This window comes from Kogia breviceps, chromosome 16, assembly GCF_026419965.1.
Source record: "Kogia breviceps isolate mKogBre1 chromosome 16, mKogBre1 haplotype 1, whole genome shotgun sequence".
Classification (NCBI taxonomy): domain Eukaryota; kingdom Metazoa; phylum Chordata; class Mammalia; order Artiodactyla; family Physeteridae; genus Kogia; species Kogia breviceps.
In genome coordinates, this window is record NC_081325.1 from 25,391,152 (window position 1) to 25,411,636 (window position 20,485).

At 35.4% G+C, this 20,485-nt stretch overlaps 1 protein-coding gene across 2 annotated transcripts in view; it reads left to right on the plus strand.

The window, feature by feature from the left end:
- The window catches only part of VWA8 (von Willebrand factor A domain containing 8), a 345,450-nt gene that overhangs the window by 177,317 nt on the left and 147,648 nt on the right, over positions 1 to 20,485 (plus strand). For both annotated transcript variants that reach the window (XM_059041719.2, XM_067016182.1), the window contains 5 exons: positions 4,962 to 5,037; positions 7,332 to 7,467; positions 9,802 to 9,921; positions 12,641 to 12,846; positions 14,350 to 14,501. In XM_059041719.2, coding sequence (XP_058897702.1) covers positions 4,962 to 5,037; positions 7,332 to 7,467; positions 9,802 to 9,921; positions 12,641 to 12,846; positions 14,350 to 14,501 — 690 coding nt within the window. The remainder of the gene's footprint in view (positions 1 to 4,961; positions 5,038 to 7,331; positions 7,468 to 9,801; positions 9,922 to 12,640; positions 12,847 to 14,349; positions 14,502 to 20,485) is intronic.

Here is a 20,485-nt window from a genome sequence, read left to right on the forward strand (position 1 = left end):
TCAGCAAAGGAAGGAATGTTTACTTTCACAGATACTTATCCATCTTATCTAAAGCAGTGCCCATTAATAGATGTTCAATAAATATTTATTGAATGAATAATTATGGTATATCCTGATATGAAAATGTATTCACTTAATTTTTGACTCTATCAAACTTTTATGTTGTTACCCAATTAACGAGGCGTTTAAAAATATAAATTACTAGATACTATATTTTCGGATGAAGATTTACCCAGTGGATACAATATTCACCCGCCTCACACTCTGGTTTCATCTGTGTGTGCACCTTTGTACACTCATTTAGTTTTGTACTTTACTCTTCATTTCATTTTATTCCTTTTCAAAAACTGATTAGAAAATGCCTTGTTTTATGTCAGAGGAAAAGTTAAATAAGAGGCCTGCATATTGTTTTTCTTTTTTTGTCTGGTAAAGGGGAAATGAAGTTCCTACAAAGAAATTAGGTCATTTTTGAGTCCCTAAAATTTACCAAGCCAGAAAGCTAGTTTTCAGAGTAAAGACAAAAGATCCTGTGTTTAATATTCTATCTTAGTATATTTATTTTTAAAGACTAGACCACTTATAAAATGTTCAGATTTTGTCAAAGTATTTGATTGTCAGCATGGCTTTGAATATTGGAGGAATTTCTTTTTTAATAAGTGTTACTATATTGCTAGGAGACGTGGTAAGGAGGGTAAGTAGATTTTGAAAACTATTTTGAAAATTTTCACTTCCATCAGATGACTGTTTTGCTGTGGCTATTTTCTACCTGCTGTTCCCAGAAGACCCTACCTCTGGAGAGCAAAGTGCTGCACTACAGTAGAATTCCTTCCATAAATACTATCCCCCTAATGTCTTCCTTCCTTTTATGGTTTGTTAGCATTTTATGCATCTGGACATAGTGATGAGTGATTGACAACTAAATAAACTATTTGTCCTCCAAAACAAGTATTTTAAGAGCTGGAGTCTTTTTAGTCACTTTGGCAGAAAAAGTATTTTGCTTATCTTACTAAAAGGACTTTTCCCTCCCAGCATTCAAAGCACATATAATAATATCTCTCTCACTTTTATCCTTCTTACTTTTTACTCTACTGTATTTCCTCATATGTTCTATTTTGATTCCCTCTGTAGAGATGGGTAATCTTGGGTTTCAAGAGTTTAAGTGATTGGGACTTCCCTGGCAGTCCAGTGGTTGAGACTTCACCTTCCAATGCAGGGGGTGCAGGTTTGATCCTTGGTCAGGGAGCTAAGATCCCACATGCCTCACGGCCAAAATACCAAAGCATAAAACAGAAGCGATATTGTAACAAACTCAATAAAGACTTTAAAAATGGTCCACATCAAAAAAAAAAAGAAAAAGAAAATCTTTAAAAAAAAAGAGTTTAAGTGATTGACCAAACTAGGAGGACTCAGATTTAGGCCAGTGCTGGTTTTCAACTAACACTGCAATAATCATAGCTAAATTTTGTCTTCCTTTTTTTGTATTGTATGGCAACACTGCTTATATTAATGACTGTTTCTGTTTGAGGGCTCAGGGAAGTTTCTTCCCCAACATGGCAAAATAAATTTGTCTTTCATAGGCAAGGTAGGAAGGGAGTGTTCAGAGAGCCCAGAATATTTGTAAACATTAATTTATTCTCAAATTTAATTAATTCTCAAATTTCTTTGCATCCCCTGTGTCTAAGTACCACTCTCTCTTTTATTAGTGATAATTATTATTAGTATTTATCTTTATTTCATTACTTACTTTAAAATAAGCCTTGTAGAAGTGATATTCTTGTTTATTCCATGACTTCTTCACTTGAAAATAGCCTTCAACAGCACTTATTTCTCAAGTAATGTTATGCTTGTATCTTATTTGTGAAAATTACCATTTCTATTTTTATAATCATCCCACTTTTTAAAATATTAAGCAAATATTTGTTAAGTGCCTCCTAAGTGCCATATTCTATCTTTCCTTTCTCATGCTTGGCTTAGAATAATGAGTGGATTGTTACTGTAGCCGTTTCTATTTTAATGAACTACAAAGTTAGAAAAGATTTCTACTAGCTATTTAAAACTCTTGTGTGTCTTTTTCTTCTGCGTCACCCTTGTGTTTAACTATTATTGTTTTTCTAAAAGACAACTAACCATAAACCAATTTAAATACAACTTACTAAAATATTATCCTCAAAGTAAACATTGCTATTTTGAGACCTTTTGCTCCTCAATAAATTTGAAGATATTAGCTTAACGTACCTTTATAAGCAACATCGCAAGAAGAAATTGTGCTTGCTCTCCAGAGGCCAATTTTCTTTCCTTATTTTAATAAAAACCTGGTCTTTATTCAATCTAATTACTTTTTATTGCATCTGGAGTCATTTTAAATTACTATTGAAACATTAATAACTCCAACTTTAAAAAAAAACTTTAAAATCACAGAGTTAAAAGAAGACTAGAGTTTAGCACCATATTTCTTTGAGTAGCCCCTTTATCGACACAGGCTTTAATTGATGGACTGCTTTAGTTTGTAAGAGAGTAAGAAGTGAGAACAATTGGTGCTAACATAAATGTCAGTAATTAGCTGAACATTCTAATTAATTCCTCCAGCATTGCTGATAACTGTTATGTACTGGAAAGACATCCCTTTATTTAACTGTAGGCTAAGGAAATGTTACTAAGATGTGTTTTCTTCTCCTCAGTATTGTTGAAATTGTTGAGTCTATTTCAACTTTTATGAGCTTATGTTTCAAAGCTGTTATTGACAGGAACAAATCATAATAGAATTGAAATTGTAACAAATAAAATATTCTCTTAGGGTCGTTGCTTATTTGTGTGGAGAATAAATACCTTTTGATCCAAGATGCTCCTAAATACAAAGCAATGATTTTAATCAAATATTTTCTGAAAAAGAATCAGTATATTGTCTTTAAGAGTCAATTCACATGCTACTTGTGACAATAGTCATCTGATCATTTACTGAGTTGAAGTTTATAATATTGTAACATACCTTGAAAAACAAGCTTTTTCCTTGTTGTATGAAGTACTAATCAGAAGATAGTGGGTTATTTTCTGCTCTTATATAATAAGGGACTTACATATACGCCAACCTATTTTTTAAAAGTTGAATGTAATTTTACATATTTTACTAGCCTTTGCAATCCTTTGATGTATAAGACAAAGGACCAATAATAAGAATAGAACAAAGCCACTTTTTTCCTTTAAGCTCCTCTTTCTCGTAGCCTACTCCACTGAAAACCATGATTCCCATTGGTATTTATCCTCATTTGTTGTCCCTTTTGGGAATCATCTGATTTATGCTTGTTCTCTCAAACTTATGGTTTTAATTCTAGCACAAACATCTTTTGAGAAATCTAATTTGACAAATTGTATGCTATCAGAATTCAAGTGTCATAAGAACAATTTCATTTGCCTTTTAAAATTGGAATTCAGCTTGAATTTCCTGTTCTTAATCTGCTATGAAGCACTCTAATTATTAGGGTAATGGCTGAATTTCCTTTCTACTGACAATGATACAAGATTTCCTTTTTCCATTTCGGTGCTGGGAGGTGTCATGTTGTTGCCTATTAAATATGTGACAGCTGAGGTGTGAAATTCACTATGTTTCTGTAAAAAATCTGTGTGAACAGCCTCTTTCTCTTCCTCACTTACCCCCTTCTGTATTGCCCAGATATTAACAGTGAATTTAAGTGATATTCATTAAACTCTGTTCTTATTTGTTTAAAACCCTAAAAAGATTTTAGCAGATAAGAGCATAAAGTATATCCTACAGTAAACTTGTGAGACCCAGGAATACAAAAAATGGATGTGTGACTATATGTCATTATATTGCATAAGAAGCATTTTATTCATACTAAAGTTGATTATCACCAATACATGTCACAATATATTTTCACTTTCCTTTAACATCCCTCAAGGCTTTATTTGAGATACATTTCAATTTGAAGGTTAGTGAAGATAAAAGAATAATGTTGAATTCTTTGTAAAGTGTAGTGTTAAGGCTATAGAAAACAGTAGATCACCAGACAGGCACCAGGCCCAAGAGAGTCGTTATCATGAGGCTAGGAGCTTGGAACAGAGGTCAGGAATGGCAATAGGCCAGACCTCCAGGGAATAAATTAAAGAAACCAATCACTGTTTAGTCAAGTTAGAGGGAGAAGACTTTCAACCTAGGGGCAAAAAAGTCAGGTACTCTGGGAGCTTCCCTGGTGGCGCAGTGGTTGAGAGTCCGCCTGCCGATGCAGGGGACGCGGGTTCGTGCCCCGGTCCGGGAATATCCCACCTGGGTCCGGGAATATCCCACATGCCGTGGAGGGGCTGGGCCCGTGAGCCATGGCCGCTGAGCCTGCGCGTCCGGAGCCTGTGCTCCGCAACGGGAGAGGCCACAACAGTGAGAGGCCCGCGTATCGCAAAAATAAAAATAAAAAAAAAAAGAAAGTAAAATGGGTTGCCCTAATCCTAGCAGAAATGTTCAAAATCCCATGGTTCCTGGAGTGAGGTGAGACAGTCTTTCTTTTGCACCTAGTGATGGCGGATGGGGCCATAAAGTGTAATTCACAGACCTGCTTGAATTGGCTACGTCAGCGTGACAGTCATCACCAAACTCACCATCAAAATCATTTTTAACTAATCTAAATATTGTGTATAAAATACAAATATATATTTTTAATTTCTCCTTTTCACCTTCAGGGAGTTATTTTGAGGAGTGAAATGGTCACAAGGGAAATTACTGGAAGAAAAAAGAGAAGTAAAGAACCTGGATAATCTGTAAACTTGGATTAATTCCCAAACCGTTGTAATTTGTATTGACATATTGCTGACTGGAATTTCATTTGCTTTTTTTTTCATTTTAGGGAAAGCTGGATGGGGGTGAAAAAAGAAATGCTCTTGTGTTGTTATTTTATTCGTGATCAAATGTCAGTTTATTTCCTTACTTACCATAAAATGTGTTGGTTTAACCTTAGGGACACCACGGTCCAAACCCTTACTCTTCAGCCTTCTGTTAAAGATGGACTTATTGTGTATGAAGACTCACCTTTGGTTAGTAATACAATTATATGAATATTCTCAAATGTATTTTTTTTTTAATGATAATTATATTTCAGCCTTTGAGGGTGAGAAATCTCCCATTGGTTCCAATATGTTTCAGTCTTAACTGGAAAACACTCATTCATATGTCATTAGGAGAGTGGATATTTGAATGCAAATTACTGGGAAAATAACATGTTTTCTTATTCTGTTCTCTCTCCAGAGTGAGAGATTTTGATATCCTCTAATGATTACTTTTCTATTCCAGAATTTTGAAAAAAGAAAGAAGTTTGCTGTTTTCAGATGTACAGACTTCGAAATTAGATAATGCTTCTAGAATGTTTTAAAAAATGATTTTAACTAATAAAATATTCACCCAGTGTTTTAGGCAGCTGAGCAGATCATTCCTCAGCTTCTCACATAAGACCCAAAGAAATCTGGCCTGCCAGGCACACCTCTCTGTGTAGATAACTCCTCGGCAGCAATGGCACAAATAAGCCACCATGAGAACCTTTGTGGTCCAGACCCCAGCGATGGGAGTCTTTAGGACCTCCTGCCTGAATTCAACCAGATTGGACCCGACTTTTCTGTGAACAAAGATGTAAAGGCTGGAGTTAGGAGTAAAAGCTACATGTTTTCTCTCTCTCTCTCTTTTAAAATTCAGCTTATTTTTACACTAAAATTCAAGAGAAAAATCCTTATTCATTTTTTAGAATATGCAATAAAATATTTGTGGTAGAATCATCTGTGTCTTGATCTATATTTCCTTAAAATTATTTGCCAAAATTATGTAATGATAAAAGTTTATGATATGGTCCGTTTTATGTTATATTTCTTATGATGTAAAAAAATAATCTTCGGGTTTACATTTAAATTCATTGACTGTCTCCTCCTATGTATTCTTTTCTCTTTTTTTTTTTTTTTTTTTTTTTTTTTTTTTTTTTTTTTGCAGTACGCGGGCCTCTCACTGCTGCGGCCTCTCCCGTTGCGGAGCACAGGCTCCGGACGCACAGGCTCAGCGGCCATGGCTCACGGGCCCAGCCGCTCCGCGGCATATGGGATCCTCCCGGACCGGGTCACGAACCCGTGTCCCCTGCATCGGCAGGCGGACTCCCAACCACTGCGCCACCAGGGAAGGCCCTCTTTTCTCTTTTTAAAAAAAATTTTTGGCCATGCCGCTCGGCTTGCAGGATCTCAGTTCCCCGACCAGGGATTTAACCCGGGCCATGGTAATGAAAGCACCAAGTCCTAATCATGAGGCCACCAGGAGACTCCCTCCTATCCACTCTTTAAAAATGTTTTTAAGGATTTTTCCGAACTTTTACCTTTCTTCTAATAATGTCACCACTTAGTCATCTAAGACCCAGAACTCTTTCTTATTTTTCGTTTCACTTCTTCCCATCTAATCAGTTGCCAAGGCTATAGATTATACCTCTGGAAAACTCTTCAGATCAATATAATGCTTTTTATTTCCATTTTTTTCCCCATGCCTCCTTCCCTAAAATCAGGTCCTCACACCACTTTTTTACCAAATTGTTACAGTACTCCCCTTTTAGTCTATTCCGCATATATCTACAGGATTAAATGTACTAACGTGTAGCTCCAAACTCCATTGTTATCATGTCTGAACTCATAAATCTTTAATTACATCCTATTATTTAGTGACATAGAGCACATATTTTTTGGTCTGGCAGTCAAGTTTTTAGTAGTAGAGACCCAATCTACCCTTTCAGATCCTGTTCTCTCTTTTCTTACATTTAACGTCTGCTCCAGCCACGATAGTATTCATATTCACTCTTCCCTCAGTGGGCTGCAGGATTTCTTGAGTTTGACCATTGATTTTCTTTGTCTTGACTAGCCATCTCCCACCACACATACTGATCTCTTAAAATCATACACTCTTTTAGAGACATCACAAGTGCAATGTTCTGATATCCAGTATTGATTGTGATGTCTCACTCCTCTTAACCCCCATGGCACTTTAATTTCTCTATCCGTTATACTTGTTTTAATACTCCCCTACCCTGGGGTGTGAAATGTTGTGAATTCCGCCAACATAGGGAAAATTATGAAGCTGAAGGAAAATGAAGTGATTACTGCAGAGTTAGCAGTTTAGTAACTATGAGAAGCTTTTGGTAGAGATCCATACATTTTGTTTCCAGCTCTGCTGGAAACAGACATTTTTGTGATAGTGTATTTATAACTTACATAAAACCACCTATTATAAATCCAAATCAATGAGTGATGAAATGTTTAAAACGTTTGCTTTCATTTTTTTGTTTATGGTAAATGTTCTGTCTTCAAAGGTTAAAGCAGTAAAATTGGGTCATGTTCTGGTAGTAGATGAAGCAGACAAAGCCCCAACAAATGTCACCTGTATTTTAAAAACTCTAGTAGAAAATGGAGAAATGATTCTAGCAGATGGAAGGCGCATTGTTGCAAGTGAGTATAAAAAAAGCAACTTTTCTTTCAGTATATGCAATTTTTACATCTCCGGTATCAAATCACACACTTAGCTGGCTATTTATCTGCAAACCACAAGCATAAGTTCAATATAAGTCAAGTTGTCTGTGTTGACAATTATTTGTAAAAATCAATATGTCTGAATCTAGCTTTGTCAGTTTTACTTTCTTATAGTCAGAGCATCTTTGAGCATTTCAATAGTAGTTTTAGGACAAATCGGCTTCATAGTTTTTCTACTCTGAGAATACAAACATAATCCTTTGTATACTCATCTCAATTATTTGTGTGCAATTTATTTTCTTTCATTGTTATCTGGAATTTTTAAAGCTCTACCACATTTCTGTTACAATATTAAAATTAATGTTATTAGCTCAGTATAATTAGAAAAAAATTGCTGGGCATTTTATATCTATCATATATATGTATGAATATATCGGTGTGTATTACATATATTACACACACATACCAGCTTCAGGAAGAAGTTAGTTATTCTCTGTTTTGGAGTATCTTCCTCCTTTTATTTTATTTTTGTTGTTGTTGTTAGGGGAAATGTACATAGATAAATCTCATAAGTCTGTTTAAGCTACAAGGAAAAATTAAGTTTGTCTAATGCAATATGAGAACATTTTCTAGTTTCTAATATAAAATTTTTGTGTCATGAAAAGACTTGAAGATCTATAACTAGCCATTAAAAATATACAGTCAATAGTAAGGTAACCAAACAACTTGAGACTAATAACTGAAATCTTCAATATTCAAAGAGAGTATATACAGAAGACTCCATAAAAATGTACAAGTGCATCACCGCAGAGACTTCTTGGACACTGTCATTGCAAGACTGCTGTTTCTAAGCCTAGGAAACTCAGCACTAATAAAAGTATTCTAACATTTCAGTTTCACAATGAATTTATGGGAAAAAATGAGAATTTGACTTAAACAGCCTGATTACTATCTTTTAGAAAGATCATTCAGACTCTTAAACTTAGAATGCTTCCTGCCCTTTTTAGAGGCATTATGAGGACAGTGAAATGGAAAGCAAGAAAGAATTGCTGAAACAAACTTATAGTTAAACAGTGACTGTCTCCTGGTAACCCTTTACATTTTTAAAATATATTTTTGAAGGGTAGTCTAGAAGCAAAGGAGTTATCATAATTCTTAAATTCAAGTTTGATTGTAGATGACATTTTAAACACAAGAGCAACTGAAGCTCTTTTGAACATGGGTTCATAAAGCATCACTTCTATGTCTATGTTTCTCATTTTCTTTGCCTTTTAAAATTTTCATGTTTTATTGCTATTTTTATTTTAGTTAACTAATTAAGTAAATTTTGTGTGTGACCACATACCCTGGTATTTACCACTACTGAAATTAGTGGAGATCAAACGTTAAAACTAATGGTGGTATTAGTACACGAATATATGGCACATTGAAAGGTTACTTTTTGGTATCATAAAAAAATACAAGTATAGGTTCTTACAGACTCATCTCAGATAAAACTCCAGGTGTTCCACAACTATCATTTCTTAAAGATGGACAGCCTAAGGCTAAGATTTAAATAAACTCAGATGACAGGTGTTTCTTCTTAAAATAACCATAATAAAGTTTTTACTATCTTAAATTATTGTTTGGACTAGCAGTTCTATCTGAAATGTAATCAGCAAGTAGTATATAATATTCACTTCCTTTAATACCTTAAACATTTGCACGAAGAAAGTTCCAGTCAACTTGAAATTATGTATTTTAAGAACTATGGTAGAATCCCTTGAATGGAAATTAATCACCTTTTCTCTAATGAATTGACTAGGTGGTCAAGACCTTTATTCTATGTGGTTAAGTTTCCGGGTGCATAATCTAAACAGGAATTACTCCTTAGCTACAGAATGAAGGCTTTATGCAAAGTGATGCAGCTGCTGATTGGATAAAAACTAAAGGATGTTTGGATTATCCTTTGTGTGTTCTTTGGATTATCTATTGTTATAGATTCTTTTTTTTAAAGGAATAATAGCATCGCAAGCCAAGTTTAAGTACCATAAGACAACATTTAGACAAGTTTGCTTTTTAGACGTGCATTTAATTTACAAAAAAATGCAAGTTCCCGTATAGTTTAGTATACGCTTTATTAGTATTCTGTTCCTAAGCAAACCTTCTCAAAAATGTTTTTGTTTTCTGCAGCCAAATTGTTACAACCAGATTTCTTAGAGTTGTTTTACGATTGAACAGTATGACTGCTTATGTGATTTTAAAGGCTGTAACTTGATACTCTTAAGAATTATTAAATATCTATAAAGAATAAATAGAAATTATGTTTTTCAGATTCTGCATTAGTCAATGGAAGAGAAAATGTTGTAGTGATCCATCCTGACTTTAGGATGATTGTTCTGGCCAACAGACCTGGATTTCCTTTCCTAGGCAATGATTTCTTCGGTACCTTAGGTAAAAACAATATTGATAATAATAATAAAAACAATAGCAATAACAGTAAAAATATTGTCTTAGTAACAATACTGTAATGGTTATCACTGAACGCTATCATGTGCTGTCATCATCACAGCTACCTTGTGAGAGTATTTGTAATCACCATTTTAGAGAAGGAGAGTATCATTTTCAGAGAGATTCTTTTTTTAGGGTCACTCAGGTAAGTATTCGAATGGCTTCATATCTATGTGTTTTCTTACACAACGAAACTCTACTTTGTTATTAAGGGCCTCTTAGAGTAAAACACAAAATAAGGAATGGGTTTTAGCGTTTGGTTTTCATCACATCCCCCTATGAAAATGTTTGAGGCCAGCTATGGGGAGACTGATTCTCATTGATTGGAGAGGCCTTGGGATAAACTGAAGCATCAGGAGCCTTTAAGAATAGCTTCGTTTCTCCGTGGCAAGTAGGTAATTCTGGATACTGGGCATTCCATACTCAAGGTGAAGCGAGCTCAGTCTCCTAGGAAGATTTTTCTTTGATTTTTTTTTTTTTAACATCTTTGTTGGAGTACAATTGCTTTACAATGGTGTGTTAGTTTCTGCTGTATAACAAAGTGAATCGGCTATACATATACATATATCCCCATATCTCCTCCCTCTCGCGTCTCCCTCCCACCCTCCCTATCCCACCTCTCCCTCTAGGTGGACACAAAGCCCGGAGCTGATCTCCCTGTGCTATGCGGCTGCTTCCCACTAGCTATCTATTTTACATTTGGTAGTGTATGTATGCCCATGGCACTTTTTAATCTAGCAATTCCACATAAGGAATTTAACTAGGGATATTCCCCGTGCAATGATTTAAGTACAAGGATACGCAATATAGCATTGTTTATAGTAGCATAAAAATGAAAAAAGAAGAAAACAACCCAAATGTCTATCCAAATGGGACTGAATGAAGCAATTCTGTTATATCCACACAGTAGATTACTGTGCAGCTGTTACAAACAAATGGGATAAGTTTACTCATGCTGATACCAAAAAAAATCCTGGAAATATATTAAGTGAAACAATAAGGACAGTGTGTGTAGTAGTCTACCATTTGAATTAATAGACTAAAAGGCAAGGGGGATATGTTACATGAATATGCTCGACATGCATAGAACTTCTCAGAAGCACACTCGTCTCTGACGTCCCCTTACCTTGCTGACCTTGCTTCGTGCTCTGCTCTGTGCTGCTCTCCCCAGCACTCGCCTTCTTCCAGCCACTTTGCTCTCCTGCCTCTTGAACAGGCCAGCTGTGCTCGCTTTAGAATCTTTGTGCTAGCTTTACCAGCCACGCTCTTCCCTCAAATATTTGCATTTGCCCAATTGTCACCTTCTCAGTGAGGCCTACCTGACTGCCTTCCCCCACCATCACCATTTCTGATGTCCTATACTGTGCTTTTTCTTTTTTCCTTAAAACATACAGTTTCTAACATTTGTAATCATTGTTTATTGCCTCCCCATGCCAGAATATAGACTGCGTCAGGACAGGGGTTTTTGTGTTTTTGATGTCTGAGTTACATAAAGTACGTAGAGTATTACTTGGCACACAGAAGGCATTTAATACTTATTTGATGAATGAATGAATAAGGGTTCAAATATAGTTTTATATTAGTGTTACATTTGATTTTCAGCAAAAAAGACAAGCTGTTCTTCACGTGTGTATTTGAATGGGTTTAGCTTATGAGATACAAGCATGAAGTTGTCATGGTTGCATTTTATTCAGTTGCTTTCATGAATATATGATAACAATAAAATAATGATTTGAGTGGTTTCTAAGTCAAAGTAAGTTCTAAATATCCTTTCTTTCCAAAATGAACATACCGAATAATGCAAATCTATTTACTTTAACTTCCTTTGGCCACTTGTCCTTTGGAGTATGAATCAGAATTATGTGAACTTTTATATGAGAAATTCATTTCTCTCGAGCATAGATTATATTTTCTAGTATGTTCTCAGTTTTCTAAATTACAGATGAAATATTTTGTGTTTCTACATTCCTTTTTCTTGATTTTAATTTAGACATTGTCTCTGCAGGTTTACTTTTCCAAAACCTACTTCTAAAGTATATTCTAGCAATCTGCACGAGATATAAATTGTTTAAAGAGTGATGATACTAATTCCCCCTTTTCTAGTATACATGAAGAGGCATGCATATATGTATATAATTTCTGAAGATATTCATCATGTGTTAAAGTTAAAAATGCAGTCTCAGAACCATATGAGGAGTATTTTCCAATTAATGGGAAAAGAATAATCAAAACTATATATGTTTGTATGTATGCATTTTTAAAAATACTAATATGTATGGAAAAATGAAGACACTGAACTATTAACACTGGGTACCTATGGGGGCAGGAGTAGGATTAGCAGAGACATGAGAGGACTTCTCTTTTTTGCTCTTTGTATTTGAATATCTCCCAGTGAAATTGTATTCAAGTATTATACAATTTTTAACAAAAATAAATCTATGTAGAACAAACCACACATCAGTCAGTGTCATTTTCTTTTGCTTTAGTTATTTGCCTTTTTCTCTATACCTATTTTTGGACAGGCTTTCTGTGCAGTTTTACACATTTAAAAATAGAAGTGCTTTGGTGAGCAACCCATGGCTCTTTTAACGACCATTCTGTATTTCCCATGGCATTTAATGGATTAGTCGCATGCTGAATGTGAATCTTTTTTCTCTTGTAGGTGATATTTTTAGCTGCCATGCAGTTGATAATCCCAAACCCCACTCGGAGCTCAAGATGCTCAGGCAGTATGGCCCCAGTGTGCCCGAGCCCATCCTTCAGAAGCTCGTGGCTGCCTTTGGAGAGCTGAGGAGTTTAGCCGACCAGGGCATTATTAACTATCCTTATTCTACCAGAGAAGTTGTCAACATCGTCAAGCATTTACAGGTATGGCACATGCCTACGCTAAAAGTTGAAAAGAAGCCGTCAATATTGTTTTTTTAGACTGCCTAATTTATACAAAGTCTTTCCATTTCCCTAGAATTCTGATTCAAGTGATATAATATGAAATGTCTATAATCGAAATGAACATTTTCTGTTTAACCTTTGAATTGACTTTGGCAAGGTTCCGTGCCATGGCCATTCCCAAGGAGCTAGGAAATTTGCTGGAGGTTTGTTTTGGTGGGGGCGGTGGCGTGGGAAGACAGGAGAGTGAGACAGCAGGGAAACTTTACTACTGTTTGACTTTATACAACAAGCATATGGTATCTGAGTGAAAAATATTTTCATTTTGAAAAAACAAGACTTGGAGATAAAAAACAGACTGGGAACGAACAGTATTGATTACATACCTGTAAATACTGTGAGAAAATGTTATAAGATGGAGTAAGTGGGCAGGAGAATGGAATTCCTTATAGCCATTTGTGATGCATAGCCCGCCTCGGTAAAGAAGACAAAAAGTCCATGTAGATTCTACTTTTATAGCAAATAATGGTTTCGAAGCTAACAGTCACAACCTAATGACTCTTGACCTCTGCTACATCCCCATCCTCCAAGGAAAACCTAGAAAGGAAAATAGAAAGCTTTGTTCTGCCTGTAAAACCATGATAAGTCCAGCTCAGATCCCAGCGCCTAAAGAAAACCAAGGCAGAGGAAATGAAGAACCCAGACGACCCCACCAGTGTGAAGTTAGCTGTTAGTAGTACTTGTTTTCTTCCCTATTTCTCTATTCTCTGTACTTTTTACATTCTTCTTCCCTTCTTTTCTTGTTCCTTTATCTTTTTTTTTTTTTTGCGGTACGCGGGCCTCTCACTGCTGTGGCCTCTCCCGTTGCGGAGCACAGGCTCCGGACGCGCAGGCTTAGCGGCCATGGCTCACGGGCGCAGCCGTTCCGCGGCACGTGGGATCCTCCCGGACCGGGGCACGAACCCGTGTCCCCTGCATCGGCAGGCGGACTCTCAACCACTGCGCCACCAGGGAAGCCCCCTTTATCCTTTTTTTTTCATTTAGTCATAGACTTGTGACTTCTCTAAATACTTCTGTGTAGATATTCAACACTCTGCTTTATTTAAATAGCATTTTTAAGTTTGGTCAGTCCAGTACTCATTTTAAAAGCAGGAGATTTCAGAAAGTGGTGGAAGTCACCAAACACCAGCATCTGAGTACCGATGTAACATTTGAGAGAAAGAACTGTTCCCCCTCAAATTCTGATATTTATTTAAAAAGAAAAATATTAAGTCATCAGAGCAAACCTTCAAAGAGAAAAATATTCCTCTTATCTATAAAATATTCCTCCTATCAGTATTTATTAGTTATCTGACAAGGCTAGTAAAGAAAGGTCTGGTAAAATTCATTTGATCCTTATTGTTCTGTCAGTTTGGGAAATCTTTATAATACCGTATATTTTATCACATGGTAATAAGGGAATTTTTTTTCTTTTTTTGAATACAGAAATTTCCCGCTGAAGGTCTCTCCAGTGTGGTTAGGAATGTGTTTGACTTTGATTCCTACAACAACGACATGCGGGAGATTTTGATTAACACTTTACACAAATACGGGATACCTATTGGATCAAAACCTACCAGTGTGCAGCTGGCAAAGGAGTAAGGCAAACTCACTACTGATAAAGTACTCTAGAGTGTTACTGTTCTGGTTCTCAAATGCTGATTATTCTGAATCTACTGTCATACTCTACTAAACAGAGTTGGTGTGGAAATTACTTTCCATGAGTAAGAGCTTCGGTTATGTGTTGCTATTTGCTGGCTGGATTTCAGTTAAATAGCATTATTTATAGGTCTGTAAATTGAGAACTTCAGTTATTTCGAATGTCCCATGAGTAGATGTAATGTAATCAAATAAAGGGAAATATTTGTTTCTTTGCAGCCTCTGTCCTTTTGTTGAATTCCTATGACTCTCATTTTTTCCTAATCTAGTGCAAAATCATTGTACAAACATGAAAGCTACATGAAGAGATAATATGAACTTAGTTAAGAGGTTCTTATTTATGTCACCATATAGTTTTCTATTATGATAGTTTTCTAAATTTATAATCATATTAACTTGAAATTTGGGGGTTACTTATTTCAGCTTGACAGATGAAAGAGGCAGGAAAACAAGTGAGTTTTGTTTCATGTGGGCTAGTTGCCTGCCTTTTATTTTGTAATAACAGGCTACGTGCTTAGCAAAGAATCTTGCAAATATGATGTTGTTGACCAGAAAGATAATTGACAGTATTTATTAGTAGGGTAAATAAATCAGTGCAAATTCACTAGAAAACAGTTTTAAATACACATAACTTATTGATAATGCATCTAATGCTATTTTTGTCTATAAGAAAGTCAATTATCATAAATTCCCAAGGGACAAAAATTACCTTTAAATTATTATATAACTGTCATCTCATATAGGAGGAACTCTCTACCTTTCTTAGAAAAAATTTGTTAAATACAAATTAATGATTAATCCAACTATATATGTATATGTGTATATATGTATACATATACACATACATATATATTCTAAGTGTTTACATCATCATTATTTATTTATTCTTTTAAGTTATTATAAAACTTGTTAGAATATATGCCAATAAAAATAGTTAAAGCTTTAACAATTTCTTCAAGGATTTCTTAAAGAGAAACAAATATTTCCCTTTAGTGGTAAAGGAGCAAGATGGAGTTATGTTAGAATTATCATTGAATTGGTTTATATTATTAATAAGTTAGTAAATTTTCTTTTTGAGAAGAGTGATTTGGTGTCAGTTGCTAATATATACACTTTTCTGTAAAATACTATTTTACTGATTGATTACCAGTATTTATGGGCATTTTGAAACTAGTTTGGTAATATAATGGGTATGGCTTATCTTCTATATTAGAGAGTTCAAGAAATGTCTTTAATATGCAAACTCCTATTAGTACTCATGTTTTTTACTTCCTTTTTATAAATTATATCTTTAGTTTCAGTTGGAAATAAGATGATTTTTATTACCATTAACAAATTTATATAGAGTTCTAACTTCATGGAAACCAGGCTTGTGATTTTAAAATAATTTTCTTGGTACTCTTGTACAACTTGAAATAAAAAGTCAAATACATATTAGTTGGTAAGATCAGTCAAAAGAAAATTGTTGGCAATTTAAGTTTTAAGGAAGACAGATAAAATGATTTAACGTATTCATTACTGTCTCCAGTTCTAAACTGAAAAATTCTTGCCATGGCTTGTTCATTGTTGCCATGGCAAGTTAATTCCAGCTCTAGTACTTACTTATGAGTGGAAGCAAAAGTACATTGAGCCTGGAAACAAAATGGTCATGCCTAAGACCAGGATGGAAAGAACTAGTTGTCCACCCACTGTGTATAGCTAAAAATAGACTTGTAGCCCATGTGGGGGATGTGTGAGTTTTCCTTCAGGGTGGAGATAATGGTAGACTACGATATGCACATTCAAAGCATTTTTTCCTCACCTGTAAATTGCAATGACTTGAGCAGCTCAAAAGTAGTGATGTTTTATTACCCTTTAGTGAAATCCACAGCTTCCATATGTTTTATTTCTATCAAATTATCAGCCTTGTACTTTGAGAGGGTAGCATGGTAAAGTGAACAAAGCAATGTCCTGGGAATTCAGCAGTTAGTCACATGTTCAACCTGTATGTCTGGGTCAGACATGAAGAAACAGATTTTACCCTGTTTGTAAAATTGAGAGCATTTTATTCTAGATAGCATAACCATATACCTTTTCACCTAATTAATACACTTTTTAGAATGAAAGGGCAATATTAATATTAACTGTAAAAAGAGATGTAAGATAAGACTGTCCTAGTGAGGCCAGAATATATTTTTATCTTTATAAGGTTAATAAGGTTCATTCCTATTCTGACATCCTTTGCATTTTAGTATAATCTTAATTTTCTCTCATCTGCAAAACCAAATTAAAAAGAAGTGATACTAACACTTTCTGTTTCCCCCCTAGAGTAGCACAGTTAATAGCAATCACATAGACCTCTGAAGATTTAAAGTTGTCCTCATGCAGTCTTATGATTTGCTTTGACTTTTCCATACCTTTTGCTAAACCTTTTACTTCACTAGGTAGACCTTTTGCTAAATCAGTTCTTTGAGGGTTCTCCTGCCCATCCCTGGAGATACTATGTTACTGAAGAAGATCCACATTGGATTTCTGTCCCTAAGAAGGACCAAATGTTTTAATTACTATGAATATCCTTTTGCCCTGAATGAAAAATTGTTGCTGTTAATTTTCTTGTTCTCTAATCCAATCTTTATTCGATAGGAGCAAAATTACACTGAATCCAGAACAAGATGGTCACATTCACACACAAGAGAGGGATGGAGAAGTAATTGACCATCCAATGCACATAAGTAAAAAGAGATGTAAGACAGATGTTATAGAAGAGGGAAGTTTTCATGTGTCTTCTACAGCACCTTCCTCCTCAGCTAAAATCACAATACACTTTGGCTGTTTGGTGATGTCCCCGTTAGTGCTCTTTAGTGAAATTCCTAAGAGAGATCCTGTCACTTTCCCTTTTATTCTCCTAAATAGTGCGGTGATGCTACCTATCCCATAGGTCTCTGTACATTTTTTTAAGGCCTATTGTGATATTATGAGAGGAATAGGATTTATCTTATTTACTAAACCTTTGCTAAACCTGGTACTTGTAGGCTGCATCATACTGGGCTGTTATCTTACCTTGCTCGATTGAGCCATAATGCAGCTCTTCTTCCTGATCTGTTGAATAAATATATTCCACATCTTAGTATTGGGATCAGAATTGGCTCCCTAGACCCCCACATTGCATTTGCCCCTTTCCACTAGTACTTCCTGAGGTTTTTCTATTGTTTCCTTTTAAGTTTCTAATACACAGGAAAGGATATGCCAGAGAGATGGCAAACATAATGAAAATAAGGAGGCGCACTGGGAGAAATTTAGGCAGAAATAAGAGGATTTGGCTTAAACTCTGAGCTCTTTTTTTTTTTTTTTTTTTTTTTTTTTTTTTTTTTTTTTTTTTTGCGGTATGCGGGCCTCTCACTGTTGTGGCCTCTCCCGTTGCGGAGCACAGGCTCCGGACGCGCAGGCTCAGCGGCCATAGCTCACGGGCTTAGTTGCTCCGCGGCACGTGGGATCTTCCCGGACCAGGGCACGAACCCGTGTCTCCTGCATCGGCAGGCGGATTCTCAACCACTGCGCCACCAGGGAAGCCCAAACTCTGAGCTCTTAAAAAAATAATCTGAGCTTTTGAGTTTCAAATGTCATTATTGGGGAAAAAAATACACACACATATACATACATTCATATATATGTATAATTAAGTGCAAACATCCAACCAAAGGCATATAGAGTATCTGCTATAGTAGATACAGATCTACATTTCAAAGCAACGTTTGCTTGTTTTACCCTCAAATGAGCTTTTATTTTTTTTAAGTTTCTTTTATTTGGGAATAAACATACTGCTAGCACATTAGCACTTCCAAATTTAAAAGTGTGTTTCAGAGTAATTTATGAACTCTAACATGCTAGGGAAACATTTGTTTTAAAGGAAGAAAAAGTCCTTCTCTTTTGGTACATCCATTTTTAAGAGACTTACACAATATTTTATCTTAATATATATAATATTACTATTGCTTTTTATAGATAAGGAATTTGAGGAACAGAGAGGTTACATCACTTGCCTAAGGTTAGAAAGCTGATCGGGGCAGAGCTATAATATACATAATTTTAATTCCAATTCTAAGGACAAATATAAGCAGATCCATATGCAGATTGTAGGCAGTTTCTAAATCAGTTATTCTTTGGATACTGAAAATTACAAATAGTTTTGGTTTTAAAAGGACCTTAGGATTTTAGATAATCAACTTGGAAATCATCATTGACCAAGATGTCATACATGTAATATACATATTCTTATCCTTCAGAGAGTTGTGATAGATTCAGATTTGGGGGGTTTAGCCATATTTCACAATGACAAGTAAGTCGAAAAGCAGGTTAATATAGACTTTTGACATAACAAAAATCATTGCTAAAGACCTCTTCATCCCCAATTAAGCTTTCCTTTTTAAAAAAAAAAAATAATGGAGGATCACGAAGTAAAACACAAGGTAATTCATTTAGAAAAATAAAAACTCTAGAAAACTTTATTTGGCTACCATATATAAGAAGCATACTAGCCATCATTCCTTCCTGATTTGGAACACAAAAGGAATTTATTGAACCTTCTCAAACGTTGTAGTCATATTTGCATAAATCAAACATACAAAGAAATTATATCTACCCTCTGAATTTTAGCTTCGTGTATTTTTCTCTCCCTGTCTTCCCTAGGAGACACACATAATCTATAAAATATTTAAATGATCATCCTTCTTGATCCACATTCTTTGTCCTCAACCCTATTGATTTCTTTTTTTAATGCTGCTTAGTTGATTCTTTTTTTTTTTAATAAATGTATTTATTTATTTACTTTTGGCTGCGTTGGGTCTTTGTTGCTGCACGCAGTCTTTCTCTAGTTGCAGAGAGTGGGGTCTGGTCTTCACTGCAGTGCGCGGGCTTGTCACTGTGTTGGCTTCTCTTGTTGCGGAGCACGGGCTCTAGGTGCGTGGACTTAACTAGTTGTGGCACGCGGACTCAGTAGTTGTGGCTCGCGGGATCTAGAGTGCAGGCAGTAGTTGTGGCGCAAGGGGTTGGTTGCTCCGCGGCATATGGGATCTTCCCAGACCAGGGCTCGAACCCAAGTTCCCTGCATTGGCAGGCGGATTCTTAACCACTGCACTACCAGGGAAGCCCTGCTTAGTTTATTCTTAAGCCAGTTTCTTTTTTTTTCCCCCAAGCATTTATTGCCTGTTTGTCACTGGCAAAGTATCTGCAATCTACCAAACATTTATTTGTGTAAGTCAAGTAGAATAAAAAATTTGAGGAAATTTAAAGGCTTTTATATGTAGGATATAAAAACATTAAAAAACATTAAAGATAATGTTTCTAAAGAAACTTCAGAGTTGTTTTCCAAATTTCATTTCCTACCCTTTGGGGACATATATCATGCAAAATATACATTTAACTTTTATGTGGTGACTAGGCCCATCGTTTTAATCACAGTGTCCTTTAAATTAATGCCATTTGTCATGGATTACAGAAGTAAAGAAAAACATCTTTTTTATACGATGCAAGCAAATTTGCTTATATCTTTTCTCCTACAATAAGGATTTGATTTTGGACAAATCAAAATAGGTGACATTCAAAAATTCTTCAAAATGAGTAGAATGAGTCTTTCCTTTTTTCAGTTTATTCTATCTAGAATCCTTTACTTAGAACTACCATCCTCAAAATCACACTCATTATATAGTTAGCTTTGGCAGAATAATTATAAATCACTGTGCATTTCCTGTGTGTCTGTGAGTTGCTTCTAAGTCATTACAAATTAGAGTTGGCCTCCATCGCGGGGCCAATAGCTCCTGTGTTCAAAGGTGGAATGGATTCCCCAGGGGAAAGGTAGGGTATACCTTCCTGTCGTCCAAGTTCAGACAGATCAGGATGAATCTTGTTGGGGAGGTGCTCAAGTGATTCAAACTTAGAATACCGGATT